The 24,463-nt window shown below is 35.7% G+C and overlaps 1 protein-coding gene across 35 annotated transcripts in view; it reads left to right on the top strand.

The window, feature by feature from the left end:
• Positions 1-24,463, top strand: part of ULK4 (unc-51 like kinase 4) — a 222,693-nt gene that overhangs the window by 114,098 nt on the left and 84,132 nt on the right. For 33 of the 35 annotated variants that reach the window (XR_015275669.1, XR_015275655.1, XR_015275680.1 and 30 more), the window contains one exon: positions 10,414-10,519. Coding sequence is in view for 28 of the 35 variants with exons in the window: in XM_086848502.1 (XP_086704628.1) it covers positions 10,414-10,519 (106 nt within the window). In the remaining 7 variants the exon portion in view is untranslated. Of the gene's footprint in view, positions 1-10,413; positions 10,520-23,938; positions 24,035-24,463 lie in introns of all 35 variants that reach the window. The other 2 variants (XR_015275678.1, XR_015275677.1) reach the window with 1 other exon arrangement.

The raw sequence follows: 24,463 nt of genomic DNA, 5'->3' as shown, positions 1-24,463 counted from the left end.
AGCTGGTCAGAGCACCAAGGTTGTGGGGTTGAACCCCATTCACTTCAGAGTTGGACTTGATGATCCTTGTGGATCCTTTCCACCTCAGAATAGTCTGTGATTCTGTGGTCATGGCTCAGTTTGTTTTCAGGATTCCAGTCTGTTGTTTGGGGGAGGAAATATAGGGGTTATTTCAGTGCTCCATTATGTTATTCCAAGTAGGATGCGTGTTTCACTGAGAAAGGGCTTCTTTTATTCAGGATGAGTTTTCTGCCCACAGTTGCATGGGAGGTAGAGGAGAAAGGCAGATCTCAGGGTAGCCAGTGTCATGTCAATCAGGAATGCTTTAGGGGAAGGGCCCATGTGCAGATCCAAGTTCAATATCACCCTAGAGGAAACAGCTGACTCTGGGTTTCTGAAGCTCAAAATAAATATTTTGACTACTAAGCAAGATGTTTTACTAACATCTCTTGTCATCTCCTACTGAAGTTGCTTCAGTTTGTATATACTAAATTTCCCTTGTGGCAGAGCATACTGATGATCTGGATTTCACTAAAAATGAGGAGAAATGAAAGAACTGAAGTCCTCTGCATTTCTTGTAAGATAGGGAACCACTGTGGAATACAGGTGGTGTGATAACCTAGCGAGTGTGTCACTGCACACTGGGAATGTTTGAAGTCTTAAACATTTAAGAAAGTTGAAAGTCTAGCCTCATTCTTGAACAGCATAGAGTCACAAGTCATTGATTTTTCAGCATTGCTAGAATAGTTTCATTTGAATTTTGTATATCATAGGTGAAATACTTTATGAAAAAATGTGAATGCATGTATATTCATGCGTCTGTATACACATATTAAATGGATCCTGTCTTCCTTATAAATAGATGTAAGTTCTCATGTAATTATTTAGTGCCTGTTTACTACTGAAATGAGCTATATGAAGGACAAAAAATCTTCACTCTTTAGGGGGTTGAAGGCACTATGTTACATTCTGAAGGCACTGGAATCTTCTGTGTTTCCAGGAAATAATTGCCTTAACATTGATGAAAATCAGGAAGATTTGGTTTGAACCTATGCCCTACATATTGGTGAGAGGAACGCATCTCTGTCATTAAGTGGAATTTATTTTCATAAACTATAACAATTTTCAAACCTATATTCTTGAAGTTGATTTCTTGAATCAGTATGTAGGTATTTAAATAGAAATGACTTGGGAAAAGAGATGGGTTGAGGCTTCGAAGAAAACTATAATAAATTACTTGGAGATTGCCCTGGAAAGATGTGAAAAAAGAAAAATCCTGTTCAATATATTCTTAATAATAGTAATAACAAAATGCAGTGCAACTTCCTCTGTCTTTGAGAAAGAAGTAGGACTTGCTTAGAAGAGCCTCCTGTTTTGCTGAATGTAGCCATTTCTGATTCTGTCTTTGAACCATCTGTTAATCTCTGATGAAAATAGAATAAATCAAATGTGACATCATATTTAGTGGCAAGAGGTATACTGTTTTTCAAGTCATAGCATCTGATACTGTTTCGCAAATGCTTATGAGAAACAGAATTAGTTTCCTTTCCTTGTATTCTTGTAAATGTGAGTTAAGCTTTTAAATTGTAAGTTGTGCCATTGTTCTTTGCAATGTAGGAATTGACTTTAGAACAGGTGAGAGCGAGAGTTTTCAGAAGTGGTGCTTGGTTTGTGCCAGGCAAGTGCACAGAGTGTTTCAGGGAGTATGATGGGGTATCAGGTGACCCTGTAGTGCTGAGTGACTGTAACTTTTTCAAGCTGTCTATTGTCTGGCACTGTTGATATTGCCACCATGGAAGCAAGGCTCAGGCTAGTCCAAAATTCACTTTGCTATATTCTTGTTTATATACTCAGTGGAGCAATTACTATTTTTTCTCTTTTCTTCGTAGTTAAGTAGTCTGAGAGGTGAGAACTAAATCAAAGAATCATAGAATAGTTTGTCTTGGAAGGAATCTTTAACTATCATCTAGTTCCAACCCCCCTGCCCCGAGCAGGGATGTCATTCACTAGACCAGTCTGCTCAAAGCCCTGTCCAGCCAGGCCTGGAACAGTTAGAAAAATGGGCAGCCATAACTTTTCTAGGAAACCTGTGCCAGTGTCTCGGCATCCTTGCTGACCATAGTTTCTTCCTTATATGCAATCTATATCTCTTACTTAGATCCCATCTTAAATTCACAAGAATAATAATCTATTGGCACATAAAAATTTATTATAAAATTCATATCGTAAGTAAATTTTGAAGTATAATAATTACTCTTATTGCTATTCTTATTAGTTGTCATTTCTTTCTCCATTTTACTTCTCTCTCATCAGTTCTCTTTCATATGCTGTTCTATGGCTTAGCATCATCAGACTGTTGCTGGCTAAGGAACAGTTGTCTTTCAATATCAGTGAATTCCAGTGGCTGGAAGATAAAATTCATGCGACTGATATTGCATTCATGCTGTTAGTATTTTATAGAGCTAAAATGTGGCTGTCACTTCATAAGTATGTTTCTGAAATGTATGTATGTGAAATATGACCTACTAAAGTGAACTCCATGTTCACTTTTTCTGGGGTCACAGCTACAGACAAAATAAGAATTAAACACAAAGCAGGAAGAAAAGAAATTAAAGAATGAAAATCACAATGTAATGAAAAAATGCTATTTCTGTCCCAGAACAAAATAACCAACATACAGATGGTTTCTTTGGTTCTGGTGCCACTGGCATAGCTAATATAATATAACAAAGCAACCTTTACTGTAGAGTCTGGAAACTACAGCAATATCATGGAAAAAATTTAGGCAAGGAGAAGGTAAGGTCATTTAACCTTGAAATTCTCATTCTAGTCTCTAGAGTTATTTAGTTGTTCTTTTTAATTTTTCATCTTGACTACATACTGCTCCTTCTGGTAAACAGTAATAAAGCAAAATTATGTTAATCTTGCACAGAATTTAATTAGGGAATGAGGTTGGTGGCTTGTTTGTTGGACACCAGGTTAAGCTGATCAGCAGTTTGTATTTCTGTGGGAGATTTCTGGATAACAGTAAATTTCCTTCCTCTTGTGTCTACAAGAGAAAGAGTGTTTCTAGTATTTACACAGAATAAGAAACTACTGCTCCTTCCAAATGTACCCAGACATGATTCTTAATACTAGACTCATTTACTTTTTCCTCTGAAAGCAGTGAAGCTTTTGATAGCTATATAAACACTGTATTTTTTAGGCCTGGATTGTAAAAATACTTACATTTGCAAACTGACATTAAGAGAGGTAGCAAATGCTTCAAGTCTCATTTAGCTTAAATATGTGTATCAAGTCCACTTAGACTCAGGAGAGTTTTAATCACTCTGGTGCACACACAGAGTTAGAACTACTCTGAATTCTAACCTTGCTCCACTATCTTTGTTCAGTTCGGTTCAGACCACAGAATCCACCGCAGCTCCTTTTATTCTTGGAGTTCATATCCACAGCCTGACATATGAAGAAAACACATTCATCTTCAAGTTCTTGAATAAATGCCAAGATAACACTGTGATGCGTGGGGTATGAAAGCGTGTTTGTGTAATATACATAGTGTTTAGCATTAACTTGAGAGTAAAGATTATATACCACTAATTTATGGAAGAAGAAACTTTATAGAGATAGTTTGCCCATAAACTCCATTCCTGTAATTCACAAAGCTACTAAAAATGTTTTTAGTTTTCTGGGTTTGTAAGTATTTAATAATATGATTATGGTAAAGATTTGCTAATGTCCATGGTCCTTAATGAACTGATCAAAAAAACCCCCAAACCAACAAACCCAACACATACCTTAGTCTACAACGCATTCTTCTTTTTTTCAGTGTTTAGTCATCTGGAAACGAAAATGTGAAAATGGAAGAGATACCAAATTCTGTAATCTTCTGCAATGTCAGAAGGAAGAAACAAGACTAGTGATTTGAAAGTTGCTGTCATTCAAGTGTTGCATCAATCATGAATTGTCTTGTCATGATTATGGATATTAAGCACAGAAAAATAAGGCCAAATAAAATGTCCCTCTAATATTTCTTTAGAGTATACATGAATTTCACTACTAAGCAAACAACCTTATTGTTTAAGAGATAATATTTATTAAGTGTAACACCTCAAAAAACCACTTAATTCATTAGTAGACTTATTTAATAGTTTTTTTACACCTAATAAACACAGTGTTTTGCAATGTAGAGTTTTCATTTGCAGCAATCAGTTCATAATTTCTCTTGCCTTGACTGCTTAGTGTCCTAGTAGGAATATTGTTTGCTTAGAGCATAATTGCTTGTCTGTCTAAGCCCAGGATAGAAACATGAAAGAAATGCCCTCTCTCTCATGGGATAATAATGGTGGTTGTGTTACTTTCCAGCATTTCTGCCAGTTTGTTCACTGAGGAATATTGTTAGTGCCCCCCTGTTTCCTGCCATGTGGTTTGGTGCCTTGGTATCAATTAACAGATGTAGCTACTCTAGGAGTCACTTGAGTGGGGAAAGGCTGGGAGATGAGTTTCCTAGGACATCCATGCACAGTAGCATGTGCACTTTGAGCTGAGAAGATTGATAGCTGGTAGAGCCTGGTTATTGAGTATGCTGGTTTTCTAAATGCATGTCTCTTGGGAACATGCAAAATTTCTATGAACAGGTGTCCACAGATGAAATGTGCAGACTGACTTAAAAAAAAAATATATGAAATATAAAGAGAATTTTCTATTGTCTTTTAGACTAGTAATCAGCTACTTAAATAATCCCTAAAATAAGTAATAATAGAAATTGAGGAATGATATATTCTGAAGGTGCCAAATATAATCAAACTATACCATTATTCTAGCAACAGAGGATTCAACAGACATTTCCTTTTAATTTAACAGCCCTTCATTGTTTTCAAGTTTAATGTAACTTGAGTAAACTAATCAACTTTCTCTATTGCAATTACAGAGTTAAAATGAACGTGTGGGAAAAAAACAGCGCTTGTCAAACTAAATAGTATTTTGAGGGTAGAAGGCATAAAGCAAGGAGGAAAGTCAAAAATATTAAACATGTAAATGTGTTTTTCCTGCCACTTTTTGACAGCTTGAATATATCTCTCAACCCAACTAAACTGTGGTAGAGAAAAGCATGCTTTCCTCATTCAGACAGGTTCAATTTCTCCATACTTTGTCAGCCTGTGGCTTCTCATTCAACACCTTTTTCACTAACATCACTGAATTTTAAGGAAGTCTGTGAGTACAAAGAATAAAACATTCAATTTGAGATTAAGAGGGATAATAGATATTTTTTTTTCCTATCCTTTTTACTTCCTTGAAACAGTACAGCTTTTTCTCTGTTGTTTTTTGGTTTTTTGGGGTTTTTTTTTGCCAGGTTTTTTTTTTTTTTTTTTCAGTTATGGAAAGTGTCCAGAAAGGCTTTTCAATCCTGATCTTGCACACCTCAGTAGGCAGCAGAAACTGAGTCAGTATCAGTTTTTGATTTTAAATACTGCTTTAGCAACTAGTTAGCTATGGATTTGGGAGTAGGTTCTGAGGCAGAAGAAACAGTGATCCATTCCTTAACAGCTGATGATGGATTAATGAACACAGAGTGCAGGAGTTTTCTTGTGGTGGCAAATGTCTTTTGCATCAAAGCAAAGTCCATGTAGAAAAAAGATGTCCACTGATTGCTATCTGTCATTCTGAGTGCTTTAAGAATTAGATTTTAATGAATGCTGGAAATGCAAGTCTAGTAAGTGAATATTTTGGTATGGTAATTTTTGGCATGATGTTTGATTGCAGCTCCCAAGTGACTTTGCAGTTCAAATGATTCACTGCTACTTGGGAGTCTCCAAAGCATCTACAGATTTATGAGTCTAAATATGAAGTTACTGATGTGGTGGTATCTTTTACTTGTAGAGTTTCATTGCTTCAGAGCATGCCACCATGAATTCTTCCAGAATATGGAATCTTCATTGATACCAGGAAGTTTATTTCTCCAGAGTGATGAATCTGTATAGATTTTTTTTTTTTCCATACTGTCTGTTCAGTTGTGTGCAAATTTTTCTTTTTAGGAAACATCTGTGTTATTCACAATGAATAGTTCTCATCCTCAGGAAGCTGATTTGCTTGACTACTTTTTTCTAGTTAATGGGGAAATTTATTTTTATATGAAATTGCTTCTGAGTATCCTCTCTGTGAAGGAGCCTGACTCTGCATGAAAGAGGAGCCTACTCAGACTCCCTCTATTGACAGTAAAGAAAATTTTCTGTGAGAGTGGAGTTCTTTCACTAAAGTTTTTAGGTGCAAAAGGATAAGCTTTGAGGTTTCATTGCTGCTAGAAATTTAGGTGCAATTTTGTAGAAAGAAGAAATGTTACCCTATGTTAAGAGCTGCTTCTGAGTTGCTTTGCAACTCATCTGTAAACAGTGAATATAAGATTGTGAAATTTTGCACTGCTTGCTGCAGTAGGTATTAGAACAAAATCTAATACTAATTCTACTGCTTTCTGTTGGTTGATGCTTGACATTCTAGTTTTTTATTAATGGTTTCCTATTTCCTTAGTTAATCCTTCAAAATCTCCACTTTTCCCCTATACTCAATTGCCTTTGCCTAAGCACATATTGACTAAGAATGCAGATGCTCTTTATGTTTCAATATTCCAGCAGGAATTTCTGTGAAAGTTGCAAGACTTAAAATATTCATGTGTGAAGTGAATATGTCACTGTTGTGAAAAGCATGGTCATTCTAGAAATTGGCTGTCAGATTAGTAATTGCTCCTTTTTGTGTGATCATAGCCAGAGGGAAATAGTTGAAAATACTAGTTCTGGTAGAGCTGTTTTTGAAAAAGTCCAATTTTTGAAAACAAGAGTAGCAAGGCATATGACTGTGCTTATTTCTGATTTAGATAATTAATAAGGAAAATAGTATTACCTTAATGTTAGAGATCCATATTTATATGTTTTCAGTTTGTGCACAGCTGGTCTTATGAATAAAAAGCCACAAAATGTTAAAGATTAAATTAACCAACTAGAAACTGATTCATAAGCAAAGTAATAGCAAATAATAATAAGCTGGGTTGAATGAAATCTTAAATTATGTTCCTGTAAAGAGGTCCTTGTTAATATCACTGTTTTGGTTTATTTCATCTCAACTATACCATGACAAAGAATCTTCAGATAAGAATGGCATCTTTTAATAAATGTAACTTGAATATAGTTAATTTCTATAATTTTCTTCTTCCAACGGATTTAGTGTTTGAAAAAAATCAAGCCTCTATCTTCTTATGTCTCCTTACTTACCTGTGTTCATTCATCATATATAAGCTTGAGAAGGAGAGTTAAATTTTAAAATGATTTATTTATTTTAAATTATTTAAAATTTTAAATAATTAAATTTTAATCACTCTGATTATATTGAATGAGCAGAAGTACTGTGGTATGTAGTGTAAGATTTAATTGCAGCATATCTGTAAACATAACATTTAGGGCTTTCTCTTCTGGGTTTTTACATACATAAGTAGGAGATGTGTGTGAAGTCTCCCAAATTGCAAACCTCTTATCACAAGTGCAATCTCTTTCGTTATCTAAAATGTAATTGAAGTACTGTAGTTTGCCTAGTACTGTTCTAAGTTCTAATCCCCTCAAAGATAAAGTCAGCTTTAGCCATAGTATCTTGCCAAGATTCCTGCTCCCTCTTTGCTAATTCACACTCTTTTACCTAACTAGTTTAAATAAATACTTCAACTGATTTCTTTTGTGAAAGTACAACCCTTCAAAATTAGAATGAAAAGTTTAATGGCCTAAATACAGTTCAGTCCTATTTGAAAAGCTTGATTTATCTTCTGTGGTTTCTTTTTTTTAATACTAGTATTTCCTTGTTATGCCCTTGGTATTTCATAGCTGTCCTTTTTAAGCACTGGAGCAATTAGTTCTGAGAAGGCTGATTCTTCAGGGTCCAGTGCGTTCCTGCCTTTCATTTGCCGAAGCTGTACATTTTAATGAACTTGTTTCATCTGTGTTGCCAAACACTAGAATTTTACTGCTTCAATTCTAATTATCTCTGCTGGCAAATGCTATGTTTTATTAAAGCTGTCAAGTGCACTGTTCATTAAATGTCCACAGTCAGTGGTGCTGTGCACACAAATTAGATCAGCTTTACTCCTTGATAGATTATGAAGTTAAATATTTTTATATAAACCTCTAAAATTGAGTCTAACGGCAATCAGTGATGGCTTAGATAAGTAAAACATACCTGTAGCTTCTTGGAACCTAATATCTTGTCAAAACCCATCATGGAACATACATTAAATCACTAGTCATACAGCTGAGTACACCATTTGCATTATTATTTAATTCATTAAGATACGATTTTCCTTCCTTAAGATATCTACATTGCATCTTGAATTATAACTTATCTGTATTTAGGGTAAGATAAATTTTGCTATTAGTGCTTTGATATAAGTGAAAACATCAATGCTGGTCATTCAGCAGAGGGTTGCAAAGAACAATTGCTGTCCATTAAAAGCAAAAATAGCTTCACTGAAATGGTGCTAACCTGGTGAATGTGAAAGATTTTTATCATAAACAACTAACAGCTTCTCTTCTAATTGCATATCTGAAAGGGGAATTTTACTAGAAGGGGTTTACTTCAAATATATGAAGCAGTAATAGAAATATTGTAATTGCAAAGAAAATATTTGAATCAACTCTGATTTTGATATTTGAGAATTCTTTTTGCTGTTGTTAATTTTATGTTCTCAGTGTAGGTATCATTATCCTCAGTAGTGGAAACAGTCATTCTTGCTATTTAATGTGCTGTTTTCTAGGTATTCTTTAAGATAATTAAGACCATATTGTGGTTATAGACTACCAGAAAAAAACATTTTTTATCTTTTGAAAATAATATTTTTCTTATCCTTCAGCTATCTGTAGGAAAATATCTTCAAATTTATTTTTAGTAGCATGGCCTTATGGTATCTGTTTTCTGTATTGGTTACCTTACCTTTGAGGAATCTGGTGTTTATACTTCCCAACTTTGCTTTTGAATTTATCAGGCTGTATTTCAAACCTTTAGAGGAACAGATATTTATTGTGTTTTTTATGGAAATCATAAATAACATCTCAAAATGCTATATAAAGTAAATAGAATTTAAGAGCTCTTGGATATATATTTTTAAGGCTTGGGTAGGAAATTACAGTCCTTCAAAAGGCTGTGTGGCACTTTTTCCTTGTCTCTTCTCCTTATGACCTATTTTTGGGCACTTTATTATGAATAGAAAATTCACATAATGTGAAGTTGAGTAGGAGGCTGTGTATTTTTATGTATTTAATTTTCTGTTAATATATTATACCATAACATATGTATTTAATGGTATTTGTAGGAAATAATACATTTTATTTTTTTTAGTGCAGAAACAGAAAGTGTTCCTTTGACTGTATTCAAGAGCTGAAGTGATTTTTGCCATTTGAAATGCTTAACTTCAGACAAGTTTCATCATGTTCAACTTGAAATTTTTTTCAAATTGCCTACTGTCAGACAGGAGATGGAACCTAATAAATGGTGTATTCTGTGGCAGTAAACTAGTTGAGCAATACCAATTTTTCTTAGTTGTTATTTTCACTTTAGATGTATGTATCTATCTGGATTTCTGGAGAAAATATTTCCTGAACTTCTAGGGAGATCTGAAAAGTACTCAGGCTTATATTTGCATCTAAACTCATATTTTTCAAGGGTTATCCTATTTTGGCTTCTTGGTAGTTATCTGAGTTATTACTGTCCCTAGTGTGTATGTAAATTCATATTGGTTGCACTGCCTTATCCACACTTTTCAGCCTGAGTGTGCAAATGTGGTGAATATAACAGAAGAAAATAAATTTCTTTATAAACCTTGCTGCCTTCCTCTTTTCAGTGTAGTCTCAACAATTGTGAAAAATCACTGAAGTAATCATTAAGCATAAAAAAGACATTAAAAAGTGATGCAATTCAATACAGTCATAGGTCTTTAATGTGTCTGTGAAATTATAAATGTATACAAGGAAAAACAACAAATAGACTTATGGTGGGGTTATCAACCTGAGACTGAAAAGAATAACAATAATGCCATTAATAAAGGAAATATCATACAAAGGGAAATATTTCTAGTTCTGAATATAGAGATATTAGGTTGATAAAGCTCTATGCCATTTTAAAAAGTCCGAACATTTTAGACCTAGATAAGAATTGTTCTCATTTAAAAGAACATAGGAGAAGTTTTGGTCTAAGTTTATAGATCAGGGTCCTTGAAACTGATGTTATCTACTAAGATATTTGGCTGGTTTTTATTTTAAATGTTGAATTTTAAGGGATTGAGAAAGTACTGCTTTTGTATTGCCACATTTTTTAAGGTAATAGTCTTCTAACCTTGCAAAAGAAGTACTAGATTTGTTTTTTTACTGTTTTGTTTTGTTTTTGCAGAGATACCGGGACAGTATATTTGGGAATACAATGCAAACTGTAATTGCCTTACTGAATAATATTGTTGCTAACAAAAGTATGAACATGATGATACTCTTTGAAGAAGGTATGTCATCTTTATTCTCCTTTATTCTCAGATGTTTCCCAGTCTGTAGTATCTGGCACTGTGTGAAACTAAACTATCTATTTAGATTTCGTAGTGTTTGTTAGATAATTGCATTATAACTGATGTCCTCTTCATCACTTCCTCTTCCTTCCTTACCGATTTGATTACAAATTTAACTTTTAGAAAGTTGTTCTCCCAAGGAAATGTGCTTACAAAAGAATTACTGACTGCAAATTACATTATGCCTGTGAAGAATGCCTTGGGAAGGAAAGCGTGGGCTAGAGTTCTGACCATAACAGTGCAGAGTGTAGAGAGACTTCTGTAAAGTCTTCCTTTTCTTACTGGTTAAACCTGTGAAAGGATAAGTTATACAATATTTGTGCACGCTTTTAAGAAATATCTTCTGTTCCAGTCCAATGATGTAGACTAATGGGGTGGAACCCAAACTGACTATGAAGTCTTAGTCTACAAACCATTGCATGTCTTCATGAAATGCTTACCACCTAAGCTGGGTGATAAAACACTGGCACAAGTTGTCTGGAGAGTGGTTGGGTGCCCCATCCTCGAGAGTGTTCAAGGTCAGGTTGGATGAGGCTCTGAGTAGTCTGATCTAGTTGAAGATGTCCCTGCTCATTACAAGAGGTTTGGACTAGATGACCTTTAAAGGTCCTGTCCAACCCAAAGTGTTCTATGATTCCATGATTCATTTCACTGTGTTTTATTATCTAAGCTCCTTTTATTTAGAAATTGGTTCTGAAGAAAATGTTTCTACTACTGAAAATCAATATAAATTACAAACTTGTTTAGAGACATATATTTTGATAGCATTCCTTCTGTTTATCATGAATGTGTGAGTGACATCTAGCAGTACAGGTGTGTGCTACCTTTTGTACTATTTGCTGGTACACACATGTACCAGCCTATGAGTCCTTCAAGACAGGTAGTAGGAATCATGTCCTCATTTTCATAATTACCATAGTAGTTAAAACACTGACCCAGAAAGCAAGAGAGCTGAATTCCTGAACTTTTTTAGTCTTAAGGGATTGAATGGGCAATGCCATTATTCAGGAGACAAATTGGAATTTGACATTAGTGCTAATAACATGTTCCTCTCTGTTGCAAACAGATCCACTCTGAAGTTAGTGGTGTATTAGTGGAGAACAGAGCCAGGAAACAAAACAAACAAACAAAAAAGAATAGAATAGTATGACTAATTGGGAAAGAGCTGGTTCATAGGATTTCTGATCCTTTGGTTATTTCTCACCAAACTGCCTACCACTGTTAGAACCTCTTGGGGTTTCTAGGGATTTAGATGTATGTGCTGCTTTTACTATCTTTAGGCATATCTGCTCTCTCAGGCAAAATCCTAAGTTGGAATTGACCTGAATTGCAGCAGGGTAAGTTGTTAAAACTGCTCCATGCAAAGAAGTTTGTTCAAGTCCCACAAGCACTGTAACCACATAATTGTCATGCCTTACTTGAAGTAATACACTCTGCCTTTCTGTGTGGCAAATTATGTGCAAAACTGTTTAACAGCATGGCAGAAATGCCTCCATTCCCTAAATATCTCTTCTTTATTGTCCTACAGAGTAAATTCCTGTGTGCTTTTTATGCTGTTGGTAGTATGTCTGTGCTCTTTCACTTCTTGTCTGCTCCAAAAATAAAACACATCTCTTCAGTCATGCTAGTTTCCAAATAAAGGAAGCAGGGTAGAAATAATATTAAAGTATTTTTCTTCTGATTAGTTAACACTAACTTGGGCTCACTGAACTACAGCAACCACACTAGAGAAAGCAGCGCAGCAGCCAAAAATAATTTATCTCAGGTCAAATGTCCCCATCTTCTCTCATCCATTTTCCCCACTGGCTAATCTTCAGAGTACTGGAAACCTGGATTTTGGCCAGTGCTTTATTGATTTAGGATCTAATTGTCAAGTAAAGAACTTCTAAAATTTGGTTTGCCAAGGATGTTATGAGAGTATTGATCTTGTAATTGCAGACTGTTAGATTTTCTTTGAATTAAAAGGGGAGAGAAGTTATTCTGTGCGAACTGGAGGGCTTTATATCCTTGGCATTACCATCTGTAAATATATAGTGTTCACATCAGGAAAATGCCATAAACTACTGCTGCCATATCTTTGGCATTTAACTTCTTATTTTTGAATGACTTCTGTGTGATGGGGAAGAATGCAATCTAGTAAAATGAAAACTGAGCTTCCTCTTGCAGAAAAATATCCTGAAGTCCAAGTAGAAAACTGAACATGAGTCAGCAGTGTGCATTTGCAGCCATCAAGGAAAAAGAGAGCTGTGATGAGAAAGAAAAACTGGAAGGTTGAGGAAAGTGATTATTCTCCTGTATTCACTGTAGTGTCTAGTTTTGAGCTCCAAACTATAAGAAAGACATTGACAAGCAGGAGCAAATCCAAGGGGCCACCAAGGGCAACCAAGATGTTTAGGAGAGTAGACCACTTGATGTGTGTATTTCCAGACTCTGCCTGTACTATTATATGAATGGATTCCTTCCCAAGTGCAGAGTTTTGTATTTGCCTTTGTTAAACTTTAAAAGGTTTCTGGCAGCCCTTTTTTTTGAGCTCTTGAGCTTCTTGAGCTCTTTGGAATCCATCAATCCTTCATTACATTAGCTGCTGTCTTCATTTCAATGTCATCTGTAAACTTGCTGAACATGCATGTTAATACACCCTATTAACACTGTGTCTGTGCTGTTAATGAAGGTATTCAACATTCATGAGCTATTCTCCTGTGTTTAAAAAAAATAGTCTGAAGACAGAGTATTATGGGTCATCAATTTCCCTTATTTCCCTGTTACAGTGTGATAATTAATTCATGTATATACTGAGCTTTAGAAATTAAAAACCACAGATACTTGCTGAACATTAGAAGGAACTCAGGTTAGGTGGTCAGTCCTGTCAAGATTTTTGTATCTAAGAGTCAAGACATTAGCAATGAAGATTTCTTTCTGATTTTGTGCATGCCTTTTGTCAGCTGCAAAAAGATGTATTTTTGCAGACAGATAATTTAGACACCCACGACTGTTTCTTTTTGTGCCAGTTAGCCTTCAGAACTCAGAACTTGCTCAAAGGAGTTGTATGAAGTGATAGATTTATTTTTTTTAAAGGACTGTAGCTTACATGTTTAACTTTCCCCTTTTTCAAGAAGATCTTGCATGATGGCCCTTTCTGTATTACTACTTTTGTGATTTCCTGCTATCAAAAATGATATGGTTGTGTATTTCAGCAACTTTCATAGAAGGTGGATTGCCCATTATTAATTTCTCTCTTCCCTGAACTGTGTCCTTTTGTGTTACAATACATCAGACATGTACTGATAACCACTTAAAATGTTTAAAGGTGAAATGGAGAGTAACATATGCAACTGAAGTCACAGAGGGAATTTAAAATGGCCTGTACTTGTGTTATCAGCTATTAAACAATTGTTCTGTTAACATTAATGACAATTTCCACTTAATAATCAGACAGGAATAATATGATTCAGTTTAATTACCGAGAATGGAATTCAATAAGGAGACTAGGATTAATATAGGGCCCCTTGTGAATAGTTAAGGAAAGATATTAAAAAGCCAAGAAAATTGTGGTCATTTTCAGCATGGTTTTCTAAGAAAGTGACACTTACCCTCTCTTCCTCTCTCTTGGCTTCTGCCTGCTAGTCTTTCTTTCCTCCCTTCCCCATCTTTTGGTATCAGACAATTTTAAGTTAAGTTCACTTGAGAGAGCACAGAGGTCCAAATATACAAAAAATGTATTCAATATATAATAATCGGTATCTGATGACAGAGACCCAAGTTAATGCCATAATTTAGGGAAAGACAAAAGGCTTACCAATTAAATATTCTTCACTAGTGTACAGCAAATAGAATAATGCTATATATGACATGTACATTACATGTCATGCTTTTACATTACATATTGTAGAGATCTATTAATTAATACATCTCCATGGCTTTTTCAGTATTCACTTCCTGTTTTCTTTCTAGGATGCTTGCAGTCTCCATTTTAGGTTTGTAACCACTGAATTTAATGGTGTGTTGGTCAATGCTTGAGGAGGGTACCTATGAAATGATCCCACAAGCTCGGTCAGTACATTGGGAGCAACTCATACTGGAGGGCATGCTTATAGTTGGGTGACAAAGGAAAAAGCAGCACTAAGGTTTCAGAAACAGGGACAGGGAGTCATCAGTGAGGAGGATGGTGACTTAACTGCCATGGAGGTAGGCAGAGATACAGGATACAGATCTGTACAAAGATGAGAGTTGTTCATTCTATTGGTCATGAAACAACCAGCTATACATTGCTTTGTGCCTGTCATATTAAAAGGGTTGACATTTGTTGACTCTAAAATGAAAACCCTGCTCTAGATGCTAAAATGATGAGTTCCTAAGTAGATGTTATAACAGTACAGTGGCTGCTCCTATAGACAGGCACTAGAGCAGTCCACTGAAAAGACATATTGTCTCTCTTAGATACATGTCTAGTGACAAGCACTGACATACTGACAAATTTAGATAAAGACAAACCATGAAGTCAGGGTTGGCTGCTTGGTAAGTGGGTGGTGTGAATGTGCAAGGCTGCTTCATTATGTGGATGTGATGATTAATAAATTGCCAAGTGCACCACAGCACTTAATGTAGTGAAATTCTTGTACTCAAGTACAATTCACAGATATATAAACTTTTTATTTTGCTTTCAGTTGAGTCTCTTTGTTGCTTTTCTTTCTTTACTCGTGATTTTTTGGGGGCTTTTGGTTTGTTTTTCACATAGTTTGTACAAGTTAAAAACAGAAAATGTTGAATTATTGTCTAGTTAGCAGTGCTTTCCAACTCAGAGAATGGTTTGTCCATGGGTAATTTTCAAAGGCAAGAAATGCCTTCAATCTAATGGTTGCATCATTTTGTTTATAGGAAGAGTTTGGGTATATCATTTTAGATTGGAGAGAAATATCTTTCAAAGGCTTTGCTTTACAGGGATCTTCATTCTGACGAAATGAACAAAACATTTTGTTGGAAAATAGATCTCATAGGCTGCAGTGGATAACTTCTAATAGTCTGTCTGCAGCTATTTATTCCTGATAATGCATTAGTTTTACTACATTTATATAAAAAGCTGTTTTCAGCATGTTTAAAAAGTAATTCCAAGTTTCTACTGCTATTCAAAGCTTATCTAGTAAACTGTTTTCAGCCCATTATTACTTATGAATGAGTTTACATTTTTAGCTTCTCTGAATCCCATTATACTCCATAAATCAGTCACCAATTTTTTTGATGATGGTCATATAAGGAGATGATTTATAGATCAATACACTCATGCTGAATTGAATTACCTTTCCCAGACTGATGAGTATCTTGTGTTTGGTCAGCATACTGAAGTAACTACCACTAGTAGTATAAGCAGAGATGTTTGTCTGAATGTTAAGAAGAAGTTTCCATTATATGGTAGAGCAAATCCTAAACTTTATGTCTTGATAGTGAATCTCAGAAACTAAAGTAAAAAGGGACATAATAGGGTTTAGAACAATAAAAATAGTCTTTGAGTAGTGTGAAAATGTGACCACTATTAGTAGTCCATGGTACTTTAAGCAGTTTGTTCCTCAGGAAGGAAGTGTAAAATGTCAGCGACAGCAGTCATAATATTCAATATCATACTAAGAAAGCATGCTAGGTGCTAAAAGCAGGGGCAGTTATTAAAAAGCACAGATCTGCAATAAAGTTTGTAGTCAGATGATCATAACTCATTTGCACTTCATGAAAGAAAGATCAGCTTTCATGGCTGAAGTATCCTTATTCATCTTGTGGTCCACTGCTTTAACTTTTCATCAAATGTCAAGAGATTAATTAGATTTCAAATGTCTTTGTGTGTTGTATTCTTAAAGTCTATTAAATACTGCACATCCAAAAAATGACATTCATGAGACCAACATCCAACTTCAGCCTTTTTCTTGAGGAAAAAAAAAAACAAAAAGAAAAATAAAAGGAAAAAAAAAAAGTCTTTTAAATACACAGATCTTTACAAAGCAATAGTTATTACTACCATAATGATGACTATGAATTCTGAGCTCTCTAGATAGGCCCCAAATGTTTCTAACTTACCTAAACCTTAGGAGAATATTCTTCTACCTCTCACTTCCTCAGAGATAATTAGATTTCAGCTTCAGTCTCCAAAAGACATTTGCCCATGGTGCCTATAGCACACTTTTTAGGAACGGTTTGTCGCTTCCTAGCCAGCTCTCTTGTTACATGCTACATCACCAATGTTCATGAAATTAGGCAGTAGACTGCAGTAAGTTGACAACCCAGATGTTCCTCCCTGCTGCACCCACCTATGCAGTAGTCTGAACTATAGTGCACACTGAGAAGGCATTGGTGTGTCATTACATGTGACAAACATTTTAGGGGTAAAATTGAGGTTTTGGAGTGGCTGGCTTCAAAGTTGTAGCATTTTCTTCCAAGGTGGGAGAATTTAGCTATCTCTTAAGATGGCAGTCAAGAAGAGGAACATGGATTAGTCATACAGGAGTCTGCTTGCAAGGGAAAGGCAGTACTTATAAAATTCTATAGAATACATTGATTAATATGCTCTTTAGAAAAAGTAACAAAAAATAAACCCCACAGACTTCATCTGTTAAGATATCAGACACACATTCAGACTGGTTCTGAAGTCATTTGCTCATTCCTTACTAGCTTCTATTTTTTCCTAGGAGTCTCCTTCAGAAGTTTTACAGTTTTACAATATAAAAGTATTTGTGTAGTGACTGAAGATAGAAAAGGCGTTTTATAGAAGTGTTTTATATCTGCTTACTGTAAAACTTAGTTCATATGCAATTTATTGTGATTCCAAATAGAGTGGCAGAGAGAGTAAGTCAGGGAAATTAATATGAGTGAGAATCTGAAAGCATTTTTTCTGTATTTAGTCAATGTTTAGAAACAAAATGTTCTTAATTAAATGATTGTAAAATAAGAAATAATTTTAAAATACAAAAAATAAATGTATCATCTTGTCTGAGTAGTTCCAGATGTTGTTTCTGTATCAAATGGATGTGAGAGAGACAGTCCCCTGCTTAGGGGTACACCTTGTGTACACCTCTGCCATGCAGAGCCTTTTACAGCTCCTTTCACAGTACTGTAGTAGTTAGTTTAGCTCTTGAGCACAGAAGTTTGTCTATGAACATCTAAAGATAGTAGTCCTGTGTTGTGTGTCTTGTGTTCATTTGAGTTGCAGTTTATATGAGAAGTCAATTGTAGTTGAGCCTGAAGAAGTTTCTTCTTTAATGTTTCAAAGCTCAGAATGGTTTTTAGCAGTATCGACATATTCTTGTGACCCAAAATGCCAATCACTCAGGTGGAAGTGTGTAACACCACATAGGTAAACTTAGAAGCCTAGTATCATAAAAGATACGTGGGTATCATGTCAAAATAGCATAGTAGTAGTGAAGTCTTTGAGGAAAAAATAACCTGTGTCATCCTGTGATATTTATCAATGCAGCCATCTGAAAAGGATGAAAATAGAAATGGTAATTGCTGTGAGGAACAGTTATGGCATTCAAGTAGAACCAAGCCTCTTGTTGAGAATCATACCCATAAGGCACAAAATGTCACAGCATGCTTGCTAGAACATCAAAGGATAAAGTAAGTGAATAAAGACTCAACAGGTTGTTACATCTCTCTAGGGCTGTACTGTAAAAGAGAACTGGCGTTTCTATGGCTGGAGTAGGTCCTGATGCTGTCTGTCCCTGTGGCCAGCCAAGTATATCATCTTGTAGTGTAGCTGGCTGCTTGAACTACATAAGGTGTCTCCTTTTAACACCTAATTGATAGAAAAGAACAGAATAATAATGAAAAATATTCAAAATCCTATCATTCCATTGTATTCTAGTCCAGGAGGCTTTATGCAGACATCTAATTGTACAACTAATCTGCTTAGTTTAATGGTGGGACGTTAATAAATACAGCAATTTTGAAGCCTAGACTGTCTTTAAATTTCTAAGATGCCAACCATAATAGATATTTTCTGTACCTATCCAATACCTAGACAAATTTAAGATTTAAGGTTTTGGCTGAGTGAGTACTCTGATTGGTACTACTTGGAGAAAGAAACCTAAACTGAAAAAGTAAAATTTTTTGTTAAATTGAAAGGCATGGATTTCCCATCAGGTTCAGGTTGTGGGTATCCAAAGGTTTCCTGAAGACAAACTCAGGACTGTCTTCAGTCTTCAAAGCATTAGCTCCTCTTCACCCACTTAGTCATGAAAATGGTATTATTTTTTTCTTCCTCTCTAGAGACTGTGGTCTTTGCATTTACTCTAGGTGCCTCTTTTCCTGCAGTTTGATTCAAGAATTTTCATTTGACATTATGCTAGTATTCCCATGAACTGTAGTTTAAATAATATGTATTAGCACTAGTGATTTGGTCAGCATGAGGAAAAATGAACAACTAAGTAACCATGTACCTATCATATTAGTTACAGGTTAAATATTGACAATGCAAATCATATTTGTTACAGGTTAAATATTGACGATGCAAACTATTTGTTACACATAATAAATTAAATTTAATTATGATGATATCCCTGTGTATCTTGTCAGATATAATTAGTAAGCTGAAAGGTCATTTTAGGAGATGAAATTAAAAATGTAACTATATATTTGAAAAGACACATTTTAAATACAGCTACTATATTACTACAACCATAGGTTGCAGAGCTATCACATATGTTCTGTTCTAGCAGTTAGTTCAGTCTCAGTAGGAAAGCTGTGTACCATGCCAATTTGAGGTAAGTGTAAAGTCACAGAAGTGCAAAGTACTATACACAAAATTAAACTACATCAATCATTCTGTCATAGGGAAAAGGCTTCTTCAAATGCACTTGTATGATCTTACTGTAAGAAGTTCATGTTGTCAGTTCTGGTTTTGTCAGAACCAGATCTATCTAGTGGACAGATATATGAAATATGGGGTTTTTCACTGCTTTGAAGAATGGTTTGGGGTTTTTATTTGTTTCATTTTAAAAGTCTTCAATAGCTGTCATAGCTCCAATGCAACCAGATGTTTTTGTCTTAGTTATTTTCAGGAAAACTGTGTGCTGAATAGATATGTTTAAACCATTTGTGGACAATTAAACTTGAAAATAATTTCCTTTTTAAAGCAGAAAGGGAATGACATCATAATAGAGAAACTGAAGATATTTACATTTTTAAAGCCTTTTGAAATTCCCAATTTTTACACAAATATAAAGCAGTAGTCTATATTACTTAAGACTTTTCATGTGATGTTCTTCCTGTTCCACCTATTTTTTTTTTTTTTATTTTTCAGACTTTTGCCTAAAATAACATTTAGATGTAGTCTTTTTAGGATGATATGCTCTTTTGCTATTCAGGATCCAATTTTATAATATTGTTTAGCTTAGCTTTTCCAAATGCTTTAAGTTACATTTTAATATGCATTTCATATTCAATAACTCATTTCTATAGTTAAATTTCTTGGGAAGTCTTTACATATGGATTTTCCACCGTCTTAAGGCAGCATATATTCAAGTGTTTCTGTTCTCATACAAGTTATTTAGACAAGTTAACACTCCTCAGCTGATAGGTTTTTCCTGTGGCATTTGATCAATGTCTTGTAGATCTGATAGGGTAACTAATATTGTGTATAGTTGTACACATGTTCATATATATTTTATAGCAAAGTATCTGCATGTATTCAGTTTGTCTAATTCAGCTGATGGGGGAACCTGGTTTAGGTGCAGTTTAAGCCTCCAGCTGAGGGACAGTGGTTACTTAAACTGCTGTGACAAAAATGTAGATGTCTACCTGATGATGCTGTTTCTTTTTTTAAGAAAATACATTTCATAGATGTAATCCAAACTTGTCTGTCCATGTTTTTTAAAAAAAAAATCTCAAAAAAAAATCTCAAAATACCTCAAAAGCTTAAGCTGTTTCCTAATTGAACCAAGATGGTATTTATGTGAGATGGGTTTATGAAGACAAATCTGTCAGCAAAGACACGTTGGAGGACATGTCATGGGTTTCCAATCTGAGCTTTAAGCAAGTCATTTTTACTTTTCTCTTAAAGAGGCCCTAACTTGATAAACATTGGGGAGTTTTGTTTTATAAATAAAATTTAAATGTTTCCATAGATGTCTCTGTGTTGTTAGAAGATACTGCATCAGCTAGTTGTTCCTTCATTTTGGTCAAGGAAAACGTTGTGTGTTTCCCTTTAAATTTTTCAGATTAATGGGAGAAGAAATAGAATATTTATGTAAAGTCTGAAGCTGTCTTCTGTCTTTTAAGAGAACAGAAAAATGGGAAGATTTTTTCCCCCTCTACCACTCGCTTTTGAAAAAGATAAGGGAAAGAAACTTCTTGTTCACCTGCATCCATTCAGTTTCAACTTGTCTAGTCTTTCCTGAGGGCCATTCTTTCCTTACTTACCATATTTCTGGTTGCTTACTCAAAAACCTCTAATCCCTATTCCAAAGAGTCTTGGAAAAAATCCAGTGAAGTGTTGTTAATGGATTTATTTACACTTTCAAAAGATCATATTTCCTAGCTAACATGTCCATATTGTGACATAAAGTTTTTAGCCGATGATGCAGCCATGAAATACAACTTATTTTCCTGGATGACAGCAGAACTAATGTTACTATATGTATTATATAAAGATTGGAAAAACAGTAAAATTATCCATGATGGCTGAACAGGTTTTCCAATACATATTTTTGTTGAATAAGCACAGAGAGATATCATATATCTTGATCCCATCATTCAACCCAGAATGCCATGAATTGTGGGTTTATGCCATTATTTATCTCACTAGAATAAAAAAAGTTCAAACTGTTACTTACTATGTGTTTTCTTCAGAAATTACATTGAATGTTGTTAAGAGAGCATGTGGTTCAAACAGCAACACCAGAAGATGAATTTAGAGATAAGATTTTGTCTATACTGTGAGGAAAAGTCATAAGCAAGATAAGGAAAAGGCAGCTAGAATACCCTAATTAATAGATTATCAAGTAAGTTTACAGGTTTTGACAGAAGACATAAGGAAAACAGCATTGCCTACAGGATTTTGCTTGCTTAGGCAATGGGTCAGGCAGTCCCTGAGACCAAGTCTGTGCATTCTGGTGTCAGTCTGGATGCAGAGAGACCCAGTTTGGGCTGAGTGCAAGAACTGACTGAGGGGCTCTGTTGCACCCTGAGAGAAAACCTGTGTTCATGTAAGGTATACATGCAGTCCTGCACAACATGCAGTGCTACAGTAACACATCCAGGAAGCTTAAAATGACAACTCCTGGCAGTAACTTTCTAATTTGGTTCCCTGGATCTGGCTGGTGTGGGTGCTCCCTGTGGCATCCAGGATCTCAGGCTGAATTGTAGTCACTCTCCCAGTTCACTGCAGTATTCTGGCAGGCCAAATTGTGCAAAATCTTTGAACTCTACATGCCCTGAAATTGTCTGTCTTGAAAACTTAACTGTATATGCCTCTCATTTCTGGTGTTGACTTGCTGCAGCTTCTGTCCAGTTTCTTGCATAATTTGTTGACAGTCCAGTTCCAGAGAGTCCTCCAGCTTTCCCACAGGGCTGCATTGACTTGACATAGATTCAGATTGACTAGGTCCAGGCTTCAGTTTTTCTAGCCTACTGCTAAAGTCCCTCACCCTAAAAGCAGTCTTTATTTTGGCTAGTCAGTTCTCTCTTTCTAAAAATGTCGATGAACAAAGGCAAAGAACAAGCTAGCTTGAACAGAGGAAAGTTTTGAGCACGTCTCATCTACTTACTGGTAGGAACTGCATATTGGTTCCATCTGGAAAAGTGTGCATTCCTGTAATGAAACATGTTGGACATCCCTACATCTGTTTGACATGCTAACTATCTCTCTGAAACAGAAGTCTTTCTTTCTTTCTTTGCATAAACTGTATTAAATGTGCCATGATACCACTATTCTGTAGGATATCTATTACAATCATGACTCCCAGATGAAAGCAGTGACCTGTGTTGAATTTGTTGCAGAGTATATGGTCTTAGAAAATGCTGTGGCTATTACTTCATTGTTTCAAGCTACTGTTAAATTTTATCCTTTATCCTTAATGTTTGTCACTTCACTTGGGATAACATGGGGGAGAGGAACAAAGGAACATTAGTCCTTCATTGCAAACTCCCCTTTTCTACCCACCCCCATTATCTTGTCAAGCTGAATTTCTTTGCCTGAACTTGCTTTCTAGAATCAGTGGTCTGGGAATAAGCAGGCTGAAAGAGAAATATAGATGTGTAGTGAGATGTAGGTGCGTAGTGGGACTGCCCAGGGAGCATAAGAAGTGACACATGAAGCACAGCCTGGGGCAGGATGGTGAAGGCTCCTTGATATGAAGCAAGTTCAGTAGACCTACTTACAGTAAACCTACTGTGACCCTGTAAGAAAACACCAGTGTGCAAGAGGGCAGGCATGGTAGAGAAAAAGGAAAAGGTGCAGTCATGGATTAGCCATGGCTGGTGACTGAGCACCACTCGCCACTCAATTAGCTCTCCCCTAGTGAGGGGAGAAAATTGTAGGCATAAAAAAGAGGGAAAGAACTTCTGTGTTGACATATAAGTACTTTAATAATTAAAAATATAAGAAAACAATTTAAAATTCTAAGAAAAAGGGAGAAAAAAAACCCAAGCAAGCAAACCAGAGAGAGAGAGAGAGAAATAAATGCAAGAAGAACAAGTGATGCAAATGAAAACAATTGCTTAACACCAACTAAATATTGCTCAGACAGTCCAGGAGCAGCATCCACCCTGCCAACCTCCCCTCAGTTCTGTTGCTGAACATGATGCCATATGGTGTGGAATATCCTGCTGGTGAGCTGTGTGCCCTCACAACTTCTGTGCACCTCCAACCTGTTTATTAATGGGTGCGGTGAGGAGTAGAAAAGCCCTCAACTCTATGTAAGTGCTGCTCAACAATAACCAAAACATCCCTGTATTATCAACACTGTATTCAGCACCAAAACCAAACCAGAGCCCCTGTGGACTAATATGAAGAAATTTAACTCTATCCAAGCCAAAACCAGTACTAAACCAGTACTAAACCTGTGCTTGCATATGAACTTTTTTCTGCTATTCTGTTGCACATCTTCACACATAAATCCTGGCTGTCTAAATCACCCTTTTCTGTGGCCATCTCTCTCACTGTAGTTTTATCAATGTTCTTAACTTCTTCTTCACTTGTGAAGAAATTGATCGTCCTTGAACAAACCAGTGTTCAGATTCTCAATTAAAGCACTGGATTAGCAGCAGAATTCAGATTGTTGCTGGGGAGGGCAGTATAGTTCATTGTTTTTGTTTTACAACTTGGTGGTTTGGACCAAGACAGTCTAATAGGCCAAACCATTCTCTGTGATCTCCTTCCAGAGTTTATGCAGAAGTTTTGCCAGGAGTCTAAGCCAATCTGTTAACATATGGACACAGGCTTCACTACTCCCAGCAACAGCTACCTGTATAAAAAAGGTACAAGTTATCCACAACACAGTGCCATTAGACCCATGTTCCCATTGTATGGATCCTACTGAAATAGGGGAAGGAGGTATGGAGCACAGAAGTCAAATACACACAGGCTTGCAGTTCTTTCAGAGCTATGACTGCTTCTTACAGTTCTTGCTGAGCGTCTTGATTAAGTAAGCTGAGCTCTAGTACCAGCTGACCTAACTCAATGTAGTCTTTTGAAGTCAAGATAATTGAGATCAGGTAGCTGTGCTGACAGAAAATGAGGGCCCTGTTGACCTAGGTTGTACTAGTATCAAGTATTAGGTAGAGCATTTCTGGCACAGCTAGCATATAGCCACATATATGCTGACATATATCTGACAGCATGATCACAGTGTGATGGGTTCCAGCTCCTAGTGGTAAGGTTGAAAATCATGGAGAGGTCAGGGTAGA

This window comes from Cyanistes caeruleus, chromosome 1 (assembly GCF_971803275.1).
Source record: "Cyanistes caeruleus chromosome 1, bCyaCae1.hap1.1, whole genome shotgun sequence".
Lineage (NCBI taxonomy): Eukaryota > Metazoa > Chordata > Aves > Passeriformes > Paridae > Cyanistes > Cyanistes caeruleus.
This window is presented reverse-complemented; position numbering and strand designations above follow the sequence as displayed.